The sequence below is a fragment of the Aedes albopictus genome, chromosome 3 (assembly GCF_035046485.1).
Source record: "Aedes albopictus strain Foshan chromosome 3, AalbF5, whole genome shotgun sequence".
Lineage (NCBI taxonomy): Eukaryota > Metazoa > Arthropoda > Insecta > Diptera > Culicidae > Aedes > Aedes albopictus.
The window spans coordinates 412,835,384-412,849,343 of NC_085138.1; the positions used below are offsets into that span (position 1 = coordinate 412,835,384).

The window sequence follows — 13,960 nt, forward strand, 5'->3', positions numbered from 1 at the left end:
CTTGCAGGATTCTGAGGCGAATCCTTGCTGGATTCTGAGGAGAGTCCTTACAGGATTCTGACGAGAATCCTTTCAGGAGTTTAAGAACAATTCATGCAGGATTGATGAGAAAACTTGCAAGATTCTGAGGAGAGTCATTGCAGGATTCTGAGGAGATTTCTTGCAGGATTCTTAGGAGAATCCTTGCAGGATTATGAGGAGAATCCTTGCAGGATTCTGAGGAGAATCCTCGCAAGATTCTGAAGAGAATCCTTGCAGAATTTTGAGGAGAATTCTTGCAGGGTTCTGAAGCGAACCCTTGCAGGGTTCTGGGGAGAAACCTTGCAGAATTCTGAGGAGAATCCTCGTAGGATTCGGGGAGGATGTTAAGTTATTCATGAAATATTATTAGAACTTATGGAGAACTGTAGTAGAATAAGGGATGGAGGGATAAAAGGTTTTTTTTTCAATAAATTGATGACATGTTTCTGGAAAACATTAAGGGTATTTTCGGAATGGTTTCGGTGAGTGAATGTCGAAACATGGAAATGTCCATTTATGTTATATAGGAAACAAATCTCAAATTCCAAAACAAATGAATATTCATAGTTGTTTTTGCGCGTGTACACGTTATATCTCACGAACACCACCTTAGTTACTGGTTGCTCACTTTTCACATTCGTATACACTTACTATACAGATCTTACTTTTCATTGCTCACTGCTCTCTCTTCACTCCTCATTAGTTCACGCTGCGTCACGCTTCACTTTTCATTACTCACTCCCATTTACTTCTCTATTACTCCTCACCCCTCACTTTCCATATATCACTTCTCACTCCTCATTTTATAGAAATCACCACCCTTCATTTTTCACTGATCATCTCTTATATTTCACTTCTTACTCTACATTACTCACTACTCACACCTTATGTTACACAGCTTACATCTCACCCTTTACTGCTCACTCCTTACTCCGAATTGCTCACTTCTCACTCCTCATCACTTCTGAGCGAGCATTTTTCTCTTCTCTCCTCGTAACGTTCCAACTAGGACAAGCCCTGCTTCTCAGCTTTCATGTTCTATGAATACTTCCACAGTTATTAACTGACAGCTACCTCTACGCCTTGGCAGCTGTTGCTGTTGCGCTATTGACCCTTAACCCTAGCCCTGCCCCTGAAATTCAAGCACATTAGCCTCCTCGGCCGAGGAGGTGATCCTGCTGCCAGTAGTGGCTACAGTGAAGCATTTGCGCCCAGCCAACCATGCCAGGCTCTTTCGTTTCGTTTCGAAATGATGAAATGTGCAATCCATTCGTTTGAAGTCGTCGACTCCAGAGAACCGACAAGCAAAAAAAAAAACACAAATAGAGGTGCATCCTTTCGTTGTGCAGTGACACATTTCGGCTAATGGTCTCTGCTGGTGCCGTCGTCATCATCGTTGACGGTCATCATGTTCTAGTTCAAATCTACACATACGGGTTGGTTGGAGGGAATGTAAGAGTATCCTTATTTGTAGGATGGTTTCGAAATGGCTGAACTTGGCTGATATACGATGTGTAGTAGAAGTAACGAGATCGATTTTTTTGGGAATGCTTGGTCAAAATGTGTTTATTCTATGTTTTGTTTTATTTTTATCCTTTTTTGTTGAAGAATGTTCAAAATTAGATTTTTTTATTTTTCTGCCATGCTTATTTTTGTTTTTTTTTTTATTTATTTTTTTTACTTTTGTTTTTTTTACTCAAGCAATTTTTAAGTTTCTCTTATTTTACTATTGATTTTGTTTTCTTTCTTTAATGAATTTTCTGATTTGAAAAATGTGTTTTCTTTTTTTTTTCTCTATTTTTCTCTGTTTTTTACAACTTTTTCAAAAATAACTTGTCTAAAACACAGATGGATCCGAACTTTACCGCATCCATATCCCGACCCGACACGCTTCGCTTCGTTACAAGCTTAAAGATTAATCGCATTAAACCACAGCAGACACAAAGCTGCCTGCTAGATTATGCCTAGAGCTTTGCGGGTCTCCTCCATGGCCCGAGACTCTATATTGAGAATTATGACGAAGGATAAACAACATATTTTTAATTAAAACCAACTCTCTGGCATGCGGATGGAGAAGGTGTTGGAAATTTTCTCGAAGACTGAGCAACCGGTGTCACACGCACATACGTTGGTCGTTCAAAGAGTATGAAAAATGCAAATCTTGGTGAATGTTGTTTATACATCCGTATGTTCTAATTTATTTTATACATTGTTTTTTTTTTCCTTAGATAAAAAGGAAAACAAAACTAATTTAATCGATTTCGATTCCATATCAAGTTCGACTTCCAGTTCAGTTTAAAGTTTGATTTCGATTTCGATTCGAATTCGATTCGATTTCGATTCGATTTCGATTTCGATTCGATTTCGATTCGATTTCGATTCGATTTCGATTCGATTTCGATTCGATTTCGATTCGATTTCGATTCGATTTCGATTCGATTTCGATTCGATTTCGATTCGATTTCGATTCGATTTCGATTCGATTTCGATTCGATTTCGATTCGATTTCGATTCGATTTCGATTCGATTTCGATTCGATTTCGATTCGATTTCGATTCGATTTCGATTCGATTTCGATTCGATTTCGATTCGATTTCGATTCGATTTCGATTCGATTTCGATTCGATTTCGATTCGATTTCGATTCGATTTCGATTCGATTTCGATTCGATTTCGATTCGATTTGGATTCGATTTGGATTCGATTTCGATTTCGATTTCGATTCGATTTCGATTCGATTTCGATTCGATTTCGATTCGATTTCGATTCGATTTCGATTCGATTTCGATTCGATTTCGATTCGATTTCGATTCGATTTCGATTCGATTTCGATTCGATTTCGATTCGATTTCGATTCGATTTTGATTCGATTTCGATTCGATTTCGATTCGATTTCGATTAGATTTCGATTCGATTTCGATTCGATTTCGATTCGATTTCGATTCGATTTCGATTCGATTTCGATTCGATTTCGATTCGATTTCGATTCGATTTCGATTCGATTTCGATTCGATTTCGATTCGATTTCGATTCGATTTCGATTCGATTTCGATTCGATTTCGATTCGATTTCGATTCGATTTCGATTCGATTTCGATTCGATTTCGATTCGATTTCGATTCGATTTCGATTCGATTTCGATTCGATTTCGATTCGATTTCGATTCGATTTCGATTCGATTTCGATTCGATTTCGATTCGATTTCGATTCGATTTCGATTCGATTTCGATTCGATTTCGATTCGATTTCGATTCGATTTCGATTCGATTTTGATTCGATTTCGATTCGATTTCGATTCGATTTCGATTCGATTTCGATTCGATTTCGATTCGATTTCGATTCAATTTAGATTCGATTTCGATTAGATTTCGATTCGATTTCGATTCGATTCCGATTCGATTCCGATTCGATTTCGATTCGATTTCGAATCGATTCGATTTCGATTCGATTTCGATTCGATTTCGATTCGATTTCGATTCGATTCCGATTCGATTTCGATTCGATTTCGATTCAATTTAGATTCGATTTCGATTAGATTTCGATTCCGATTCGATTTCGATTCGATTTCGATTCGATTTCGATTCGATTTCGATTCGATTTCGATTAGATTTCGATTCGATTTCGATTCGATTTCGATTCGATTTCGATTCGATTTCGATTCGATTTCGATTCGATTTCGATTCGATTTCGATTCGATTTCGATTCGATTTCGATTCGATTTCGATTCGATTTCGATTCGATTTCGATTCGATTTCGATTCGATTTCGATTCGATTTCGATTCGATTTCGATTCGATTTCGATTCGATTTCGATTCGATTTCGATTCGATTTCGATTCGATTTCGATTCGATTTCGATTCGATTTCGATTCGATTTCGATTCGATTTCGATTCGATTTCGATTCGATTTCGATTCGATTTCGATTCGATTTCGATTTTGATTTCGATTTCGATTCGATTTCGTTTCGATTTCGATTCGATTTCGATTCGATTCAATTTCGATTCGATTCGATTTCGATTCGATTTCGACTCGATTTCGAACTTGAAACAGCATATTTCATAGTTCTTTTTCGCCATTTCTCACTGGCATTGTTAACAACACCCAAGTCATGTAAGTTTCAACCGCATTCCACTGGGACAATGTTCTCTAGCAACCGTACACCACGTGTGACATCATTTTCAGCATAGTAGAGCGCAAATATTAACATACACATGCTGTTGCTGTTGCTGCTGCTGCTGCTGGTGGCGATTCACATGTGTAGGAGGACCTTCACAGCATCCCACCATATGGAGGTCCAGCTATTATTAGGGACGAAACGTGTCTGCTTTCAGGTAGGATAACGACGACGTATATTTTTGCCATCGGTACCGTGAAACACGATTTTGTGCTGAGAGCTGATACGGGCATTCTGAAGTGAGCTCTTACAACACCCATACGAGCAACGTAGTTTTGTGTGGGGGCGAGGGATAATATCTTCGCCAAACACTGACAGCTTGGCTGTTTGATGCGGGCGGCGAACACTACTGAGTTGGGTTCTCGTAATGATTTCGTCCATTAAGGACCTATTAAGGTAAATGTCGTGGACGATTTCGTCCTTCTTGAAGTTGAAGTAGATATTGGCGAGTCGTGGCAGGTGTGGGCGGTAAGCTCAATTACTTGGTAGAGAAGTGCATGAACCTTATCCTAACTTACTATCTTTGATATTCGTATGGACAAACTGCAGAACTAGAATTCGCGCAACTGAGCTGCAGAGAAGAGGAAAAACTATAAATATATAAAAAGAAATAAAAGAAAAATAATAAAAATAGGAAAAAAAATATAAAAAAATATTCAAAGAAAGCGTAAATGGATAAAAACAACAAACAAGAATGAACTACGATATAAACAAAAAAAAAATAGAAGAAAAAGCACATGATAGTGTTAAGGAATTTTCAAAATAGGCTGTATTTTTTTAATTTTTCCCCCATTTTTCAAATTTGGAATAAAAACTAATTTATTTATTTTTTCTTTCTTGTTTCACAGGAAGCATCTACCGAAGAGGTGCCAGGAGATGGCGAAAGCTCTACAGGATAAATGGACACATATTCCAGGCGAAACGATTCAATCGAGTAAGTTCATGAAATTGTCTGCCACTTCGAAGATATGTAATTTTAAATCGTAACGAATCGAAATCGAATCGAAATCGAATCGAAATCGAATCGAAATCGAATCGAAATCGAATCGAAATCGAATCGAAATCGAATCGAAATCGAATCGAAATCGAATCGAAATCGAATCGAAATCGAATCGAAATCGAATCGAAATCGAATCGAAATCGAATCGAAATCGAATCGAAATCGAATCGAAATCGAATCGAAATCGAATCGAAATCGAATCGAAATCGAATCGAAATCGAATCGAAATCGAATCGAAATCGAATCGAAATCGAATCGAAATCGAATCGAAATCGTATCGAAATCGAATCGAAATCGAATCGAAATCGAATCGAAATCGAATCGAAATCGAATCGAAATCGAATCGAAATCGAATCGAAATCGAATCGAAATCGAATCGAAATCGAATCGAAATCGAATCGAAATCGAATCGAAATCGAATCGAAATCGAATCGAAATCGAATCGAAATCGAATCGAAATCGAATCGAAATCGAATCGAAATCGAATCGAAATCGAATCGAAATCGAATCGAAATCGAATCGAAATCGAATCGAAATCGAATCGAAATCGAATCGAAATCGAATCGAAATCGAATCGAAATCGAATCGAAATCGAATCGAAATCGAATCGAAATCGAATCGAAATCGAATCGAAATCGAATCGAAATCGAATCGAAATCGAATCGAAATCGAATCGAAATCGAATCGAAATCAAATCGAAATCGAATCGAAATCGAATCGAAATCGAATCGAAATCGAATCAAAAACGAATCGAAATCGAATCGAAATCGAATCGAAATTGAATCGAAATAGAATCGAAATCGAATCGAAATCGAATCGAAATCGAATCGAAATCGAATCGAAATCGAATCGAAATCGAATCGAAATCGAAATCGAATCGGAACTGGAAATCGAACTGGAAATCGAACTGGAAATCAAACTGGAAATCGAACTGGAAATCGAACTGGAAATCGACCTGGAAATCGAACTGGAAATCGAATTGGAAATCGAACTGGTAATCGAACTGGAAATCGAACTGGAAATCGAACTGGAAATCGAACTGGAAATCGAACTGGAAACCGAACTGGAAATCGAACTGGAAATCGAACAGGAAATCGAACTGGAAATCGATCAGGAAATCAAATTGGAAATCGCACTGGAAATTAAACTTCACAGTTTTCGTGATCAACGAAGCAGATTTCACTCATCGTTCTTCTCACAAATGTTTGTTCTTTCTCCCCCTCTCCCATTTTCCAGAAAGCCTTCTGTGCGTTCTGCCACGACCGCATCTGGGGCCTCGGGCGGCAGGGCTTCAAGTGCATCCAGTGCAAGCTGCTGGTGCACAAAAAGTGCCACAAGCTTGGCAACAAACCGTGCAGCAACGAACACGTGGAACCGGTCTACAAGGAGCGTGATGTAAGTATTATCCTCTTTTCACACAAGTGGGGGTGGGTGGGACACTGAAGTCGCCGCCGGTAGTGTTTGACTTTCGTTTCCCGCCCGCCATCAATCAATGTGCGCCCAGTTCCCTCCCCCTGGGTGAACTTGAATGTTAGGCGCGGCGCGAAGAAGTACTCAAGGAACCGCACGACAATGCGGAATTTGACTAGGGTAATCGTATGGGTAATTGATTCGTTCCTCGTCGAGAATCGAGATCTGTGCCGCAGTGGGACTACGGGTGGTTCAATCTGTTTCTTCCGCTTTGGAAGTTGACGTTTGCAGCTGCAGAGTCAGTTGTCGTTAGGACTTTTTTTACTCGCTTCATTCTTGGTTAGAAGGAAATTGAATTTTTTACTTCTTGCTTCATCGTCGTAGTCATCAGTGAAGCTTTTGCCGCAAGACGAAAGGATGTAACCAGTCAAGTTTTTTTTTTTGCTTGAGGCGTTTTTTCTACGATTCAACGAGGTGATGGTGGTCCAATAGCAATTGAAGAGAATTGGCGCAAAATTCATTATTACTGCAGGGCGAAACAAATTGGGGCAATGAAGGAGGCAAAAAATACTGTAGAAAATGATGGTACGTCGTTAGGAAGACTTTTAGTGAATTTGTTTGAAGGTTTATGCTGGTTATTTCAGTCATGAGTCATTCAGTTTTATTTATTGAATCCCAGCATACTTCCGTACAGAGTCTAATTGAAGCTTTGTACATATTTTCTCAGTCATAATTGTTATCTTAGTCACGGTCGCCATGTATGTCCTAGTATTCAATTAACCTAGTTTTTACTTTATCTAGTTCTTCTTTTTCTTCTTAGTATCGTAACGCTTTGTACTGGTACAAAGCATGCTTCTCAGCATCTCAGTGTACTATGAGCATTTCAGCGTCTATTAACTGAGAGATTTCTCAGATAATGACTATTTTGCTCGTTGGGTCAGGCACAAAGAACACTGTCAAACAAAATACCTTACGAAAACTTCTTGGATCTTCCGGGAATTGAACCCTTAGCATGGTTTTGCAGAATATCGGTGCATTTACCGCTTTGGCTCTGTGGGTCATTGTTGTCTGTCACTGGCTTAGTCGAATTTCACATTTGTCACGGTCGCCATGTCCTAGAAATCAATCCCACATGTTTCGTCATGAAATTTGTATTCCTTTTTCCTCATTCCCACAGCACCAAGATCTGAACGACGAGTCGAGCACCGGCGATGTGATTCAACCCCCGCAGGATTATCCGTCCGAGTATATCCATTCGGATCCGTCGTGCGACCAGGTCCCGGTCGAGGCGTCCGACAACGTAGAGGAACCGCTGGAACCGGGCACCCAGCGGCAGTATTCCCTGAACGACTTCGAGCTGATCAGGTTTGTCTCCGCAGTCATTGGAGTCCCGTCCTTATGGATGTCCTGACTTTTTCTTCTTTCCACAGGGTCATCGGTCGCGGTAGCTACGCCAAGGTCCTCATGGTCGAGCTGAAGAAGACCCGACGGATCTACGCGATGAAGGTCATTAAGAAGGCCCTGGTGACGGATGACGAGGACATCGACTGGGTCCAGACGGAGAAGCACGTCTTCGAGACGGCCTCCAACCACCCGTTCCTGGTCGGGTTGCACTCGTGCTTCCAGACACCCTCTAGGTAAGTTCCCGAAGTTCAAATCTACTCGGTGTTCCGAGAGTCAACCGGATCTTTTCTAGACTGTTCTTCGTGATCGAGTTCGTCCGCGGTGGGGATCTGATGTTCCACATGCAGCGGCAGCGACGTCTTCCGGAGGAGCACGCCCGGTTCTACGCGGCCGAGATCAGCCTGGCGTTGAACTTCCTGCACGAGAAGGGCATCATCTATCGGGATCTGAAGCTGGACAACGTGCTGCTGGATCACGAGGGCCACATCAAGCTGACCGATTACGGCATGTGCAAGGAGGGCATCCGTCCGGGCGATACGACGTCGACGTTCTGCGGCACGCCGAATTATATCGCGCCGGAGATCTTGCGCGGGGAAGACTACGGTAAGATTAATGAAGTTCATGATCCCATTTGAGAAATTCAACGTTCTCTTTGTGTAGGATTCTCCGTGGATTGGTGGGCTCTGGGAGTCTTGCTGTATGAAATGTTGGCCGGACGTAGTCCGTTCGACATTGCCGGTGCTTCCGAAAATCCAGATCAGGTAATTATCAGCCCTTCCAATATCTCAAGGACTCTCTAACAGCGTATTTTCCTTGTAACCACACAGAACACCGAGGACTACCTGTTCCAAGTGATCCTGGAAAAGACGATCCGTATCCCGCGGTCCCTCAGTGTCAAGGCCGCCTCGGTGCTCAAAGGTTTCCTCAACAAGAATCCGGCGGATCGTCTCGGCTGTAACCGGAATGCGGCCTTCATGGACATCGTCAACCATCCGTTCTTCAAGAGCATCGACTGGGAAGCGGTAAGTTTTACATATTCCATCAAAACCAACAAAAAATGCGAACAACTTACCATCCCATCAGATGTTGAACCTTGTTGTAAATGATTTTCAAAATCCGAGCCCATATCAGGCGCTCTTCCTTTCCGGAATCCGGCTCAACAATTATCATAATTTAATGAAGCTTTAATAACCCCATTGTAGGTCGTTCACTTCGTTGTTCCTTCCCTCAAGTATGTCACCCATTCCATTTTCACGTTTTTATTTCCGCCGCCGCGTTCATCCAAACCGCATTCATTATAAATTCCATGTATAGGCATTTTTTTCCCATCGTCATCGTTTTGTTTTCCCGAGTGGCTGTAACTGGGAAAAACAAAACAGGAAAAAAATACGAAATTATTAATTCATTGTCAATCTGTGGTTACGTTGCGGTCGCTGGCTTGTAATTACAAGCTACTGAACTCGACTCAACTCTACGGCTGGGATGCGGCTGGGACGAGGGTAAGCGAAAAATGCGTTTGGCGTTTTCCGAATCCCTGTCATTTGGTTGGATTTAATTACGCAAATTGTCACGGAAATATGTGCTCATCCGTGCGTGCGTGCGGTTTTGTCTGTTTTGAGAAGAAATGTATGTATTTCCCGTAATCGGTGATGGAGGTGACACTCGTTGAAATCGATCAGAATTGGATTATAATTGGATGAAAAACGAAATGATCATCGTTATGACAATCAAATCACTATCACATCACACAGTGACTTTGAAAATCATCATTTCAATCACAATGATAATTCCAATCATAAATAATATCAGAATTTCAGCAGCCGTATGACAATGTGAATCAAAATCAGGGCTGTAATTTATCACGAGTTTCACGTGACTTTGATATTTGAATATTGCGAATATCATGGCTTCCAGCTCAGATAATTCTTTTGTTTATTTGAGAAAATCAACATGCATTTCCCGTAATTGGTGATGGAGATGACACTCATTGAGTTGTATCGAAATAAGATTATAATTGGATGAAAATCAAAATGACCGTCATAACGACAATCATATCACATCACACAGTGACTATCATAATCATCATCTCAATAACAATCACAATTCCAATCATAAAATCTCAAACAATATCAGAATCATTGTGAATCAGAATCAGGGCTGTAAAATATCACGAATTTCACGCAACTTTGATATTTGAATATTGCGAATATCATGACTTCGAGCTCAGATAATTCTTTTGTCTATTTGAGAAAAAAAATATGCATTTCCTGTAATCGGTAATGGAGGTGACACTCGATGAGTTGTATCGAGATTGGATTATAATTGGATGAAAAACAAAATTACAATCGTTATGACAATCTCATCACTGTGACAATCACTGTGTGATTATCAAATCATTATCTTAACCACAATCACTATTCTAATAATTAATACTCAAATAATATCAGAATCACAATCAGAGCTGTTAAATATCACGAATTTCACGTGACTTTGACATTTGAATATTGCGAATATCATGGCTCCAAGCTCAGATAACATAGATGTGCCACTTTGGAAGAAGCTAGCAACAGAAAAGCAGCGCCTAACCTAGAGAGACGACGAATGGATGAACTGCTTTGACGTTCGATGGAACCTACGACGCCTGACCCAAGTTCAAAGCGATCTTCCAAAATCCAATGAACAACTCGGGGGATAGTGACGTCATAAAGCTCTATTACCTCGACAAGCCACTCATCTGCGAGCTAGCTGGATACGAAGGTCCTTAGCGATGATGACTACGATTACGCCTGGGACACTTCGACCGACCGCTTCAAGAATCAGCGTGTCATCATGGAGACTCAAATCCGTGGCTTGTTGTCACTCAGGAAGATGACCTCGGAGATACACAAAGAACTGTGAGTGCTCCTCAACGGAGCCACCCAACAATGTAGGAAGTGTTATTTACATCGACCAGACACACGGTGTCAAAATTTCGATTATTATCGAACTTTCATGTACCTCGGATTTTTCTTCATATAATGTTAGAATTTCGGCTATAATGTATAAATGCAAAATTTGAAAATATTCTATCGGGGAAAATTTGAGTTAGATGAGTTTTTGGGTATTTTCCATACTAAAAATCAATAATTACTATTTTAGCCCAAAAAACGTCCCATACAAAATGTATGGAAAGATTTTCGCCGATGAAATATTTTCTAGTTTTCCGATTATGAATATATAGCCGAAATACTATTAATTTTCGAAGAAAAATCTGAGGTACATGAATGTTCGATAATAATCGAAATTTTGACACCGTGAGACAATGACGGAACTGTCGAAACACATCGTCGTATATCTGAGCGTCTCCGCGCTTGACAAGTCAACCCGAAAGGAATTCCTTGAATTCCTTCGGAAGTTCCTCCAGGAATTCCTTCGGAAGTTCCTCCAGGAATTCCTTCGAAAGTTCCTCCAGGAATTCCTTCGGAAGTTCCTCCAGGAATTCCTTCGGAAGTTCCTCCAGGAATTCCTTCGGAAGTTCCTCCAGGAATTCCTTCGGAAGTTCCTCCAGGAATTCCTTCGGAAGTTCCTCCAGGAATTCCTTCGGAAGTTCCTCCAGGAATTCCTTCGGAAGTTCCTCCAGGAATTCCTTCGGAAGTTCCTCCAGGAATTCCTTCGGAAGTTCCTCCAGGAATTCCTTCGGAAGTTCCTCCAGGAATTCCTTCGGAAGTTCCTCCAGGAATTCCTTCGGAAGTTCCTCCAGGAATTCCTTCGGAAGTTCCTCCAGGAATTCCTTCGGAAGTTCCTCCAGGAATTCCTTCGGAAGTTCCTCCAGGAATTCCTTCGGAAGTTTCTCCAGGAATTCCTTCGGAAGTTCCTCCAGGAATTCCTTCGGAAGTTCCTCCAGGAATTCCTTCGGAAGTTCCTCCAGGAATTCCTTCGGAAGTTCCTCCAGGAATTCCTTCGGAAGTTCCTTCAGGAATTCCTTCGGAAGTTCCTTCAGGAATTCCTTCGGAAGTTCCTTCAGGAATTCCTTCGGAAGTTCCTTCAGGAATTCCTTCGGAAGTTCCTTCAGGAATTCCTTCGGAAGTTCCTTCAGGAATTCCTTCGGAAGTTCCTTCAGGAATTCCTTCGGAAGTTCCTTTAGGAATTCCTTCGGAAGTTCCTTCAGGAATTCCTTCGGAAGTTCCTTCAGGAATTCCTTCGGAAGTTCCTTCAGGAATTCCTTCGGAAGTTCCTTCAGGAATTCCTTCGGAAGTTCCTTCAGGAATTCCTTCGGAAGTTCCTTCAGGAATTCCTTCGGAAGTTCCTTCAGGAATTCCTTCGGAAGTTCCTTCAGGAATTCCTTCGGAAGTTCCTTCAGGAATTCCTTCGAATTGTGCTTCAGGAATTCCTTCGGAAGTTCCTTCAGGAATTCCTGCGGAAGTTCCTTCAGGAATTCCTGCGGAAGTTCCTTCAGGAATTCCTGCGGAAGTTCCTTCAGGAATTCCTGCGGAAGTTCCTTCAGGAATTCCTGCGGAAGTTCCTACAGGAATTCCTGCGGAAGTTCCTACAGGAATTCCTGCGGAAGTTCCTACAGGAATTCCTGTGGAAGTTCCTACAGGAATTCCTGCGGAAGTTCCTACAGGAATTCCTTCGGAAGTTCCTACAGGAATTCCTGCGGAAGTTCCTACAGGAATTCCTGCGGAAGTTCCTACAGGAATTCCTGCGGAAGTTCCTACAGGAATTCCTGCGGAAGTTCCTACAGGAATTCCTGCGGAAGTTCCTTCAGGAATTCCTGCGGAGGTTCCTTCAGGACATCGAGCGAATGATGTAGCAGTTCTGGCAAATCAAAGAAATGCCCAAAGTTCCCAAGCTTTCGATCGGCGACTTGGCATGCGAAGCTCACTTCATTTCCACGTATCAACGAGACGAGAATGGAGGTCTATCGTGCAGCTACCGTTCAAGGAAAACACTGACCAGCTAGACGACTACTGTGTTCTGGCACTCAATAGGTGCTCCAGAAGCGACTTGCCCGCAACTCCCGGAGTTCTTCCGGAAATGTGAAGCTCTTGGACATTGTCAAGAAGTTCGTGAAGCCAAAGATCCGTCAAACCAACAAGCGCACCACGCGGTATTATGGTCGTCAAGCACGAAATGCCGTGTTGTGTTCGACGCCAGCCAGCACCAAGTCATTGCCATCCGAGCTGTGCCTGAACGAAATGCTATAGGTAGGTGTGAATATTGGGTAACTCACCGGACAATCCGTTCCCATCCATCTTAGCAAACTACAGTAGAATCACTTGCCATGATACGGGACTTCGCGATGCAGGCGACCTGCTCTGTCAAAGCTCCACTCCCCAATGAGGTAGCATCACACTGACCTCGGAGACACACAAGGAACTGTGAGTACTCCTCAACGGAGCCACCCACCATGTAGGAAGTCCTCTTTACCTCGACCAGAAGATGACGGTACTCTCGGAACACATCGTCGTATATCTGATCGTCTCCGCGCTTTACAAGTCAACCCGGAAGGCCTGGGAAGGTGGTCAGAAGAAAGGAGAGCTTCCCAAGTATTCACCTTTTCATGATGCTTGCTGTCCTGTCACCGACGCTTGCTAGGGGAAGGACATCCAAGGGGAATGTTACTAATCTTTGTTCATACCCCACAGCAGGTTCCAAAGTACATAAAGACTTGCATTCCATAGTGCTACGGTTCCGTTCGGGAAGCTCGAGATTGCCTTTTCCGGAGACGTCAGGTTCTGTACGCGGTGCAAGACCGGCGTTTCCTGTGGATTTTCTGGAGACTCCACCCAAACAAACTCACACGCTGCGGGTCTTGGAACTGTGTACCGTTATCTAGGGTACAGCATCGGCATCTTTCCTAGCCACATGAGCCAATCGCCTCTTCTTCTTCAAAAAAAAAAAAAGGAAACGTACATGGACGGACGATGTGCTATCCAGTACATACTCGGTGGAAGAAACCTTTGAAGCCCAAC

The 13,960-nt window shown here is 42.0% G+C and overlaps 1 protein-coding gene across 6 annotated transcripts in view; it reads left to right on the plus strand.

Annotated features, from left to right (window-relative positions):
- LOC109621323 (atypical protein kinase C) overlaps nt 1-13,960 on the plus strand; it is a 340,341-nt gene that overhangs the window by 270,886 nt on the left and 55,495 nt on the right. For all 6 annotated transcript variants that reach the window (XR_003898073.2, XR_009998664.1, XM_062856287.1 and 3 more), the window contains 7 exons: nt 5,041-5,126; nt 6,429-6,587; nt 7,780-7,967; nt 8,033-8,239; nt 8,299-8,609; nt 8,667-8,767; nt 8,834-9,028. Coding sequence is in view for 4 of the 6 variants with exons in the window: in XM_062856287.1 (XP_062712271.1) it covers nt 5,041-5,126; nt 6,429-6,587; nt 7,780-7,967; nt 8,033-8,239; nt 8,299-8,609; nt 8,667-8,767; nt 8,834-9,028 (1,247 nt within the window). In the remaining 2 variants the exon portion in view is untranslated. The remainder of the gene's footprint in view (nt 1-5,040; nt 5,127-6,428; nt 6,588-7,779; nt 7,968-8,032; nt 8,240-8,298; nt 8,610-8,666; nt 8,768-8,833; nt 9,029-13,960) is intronic.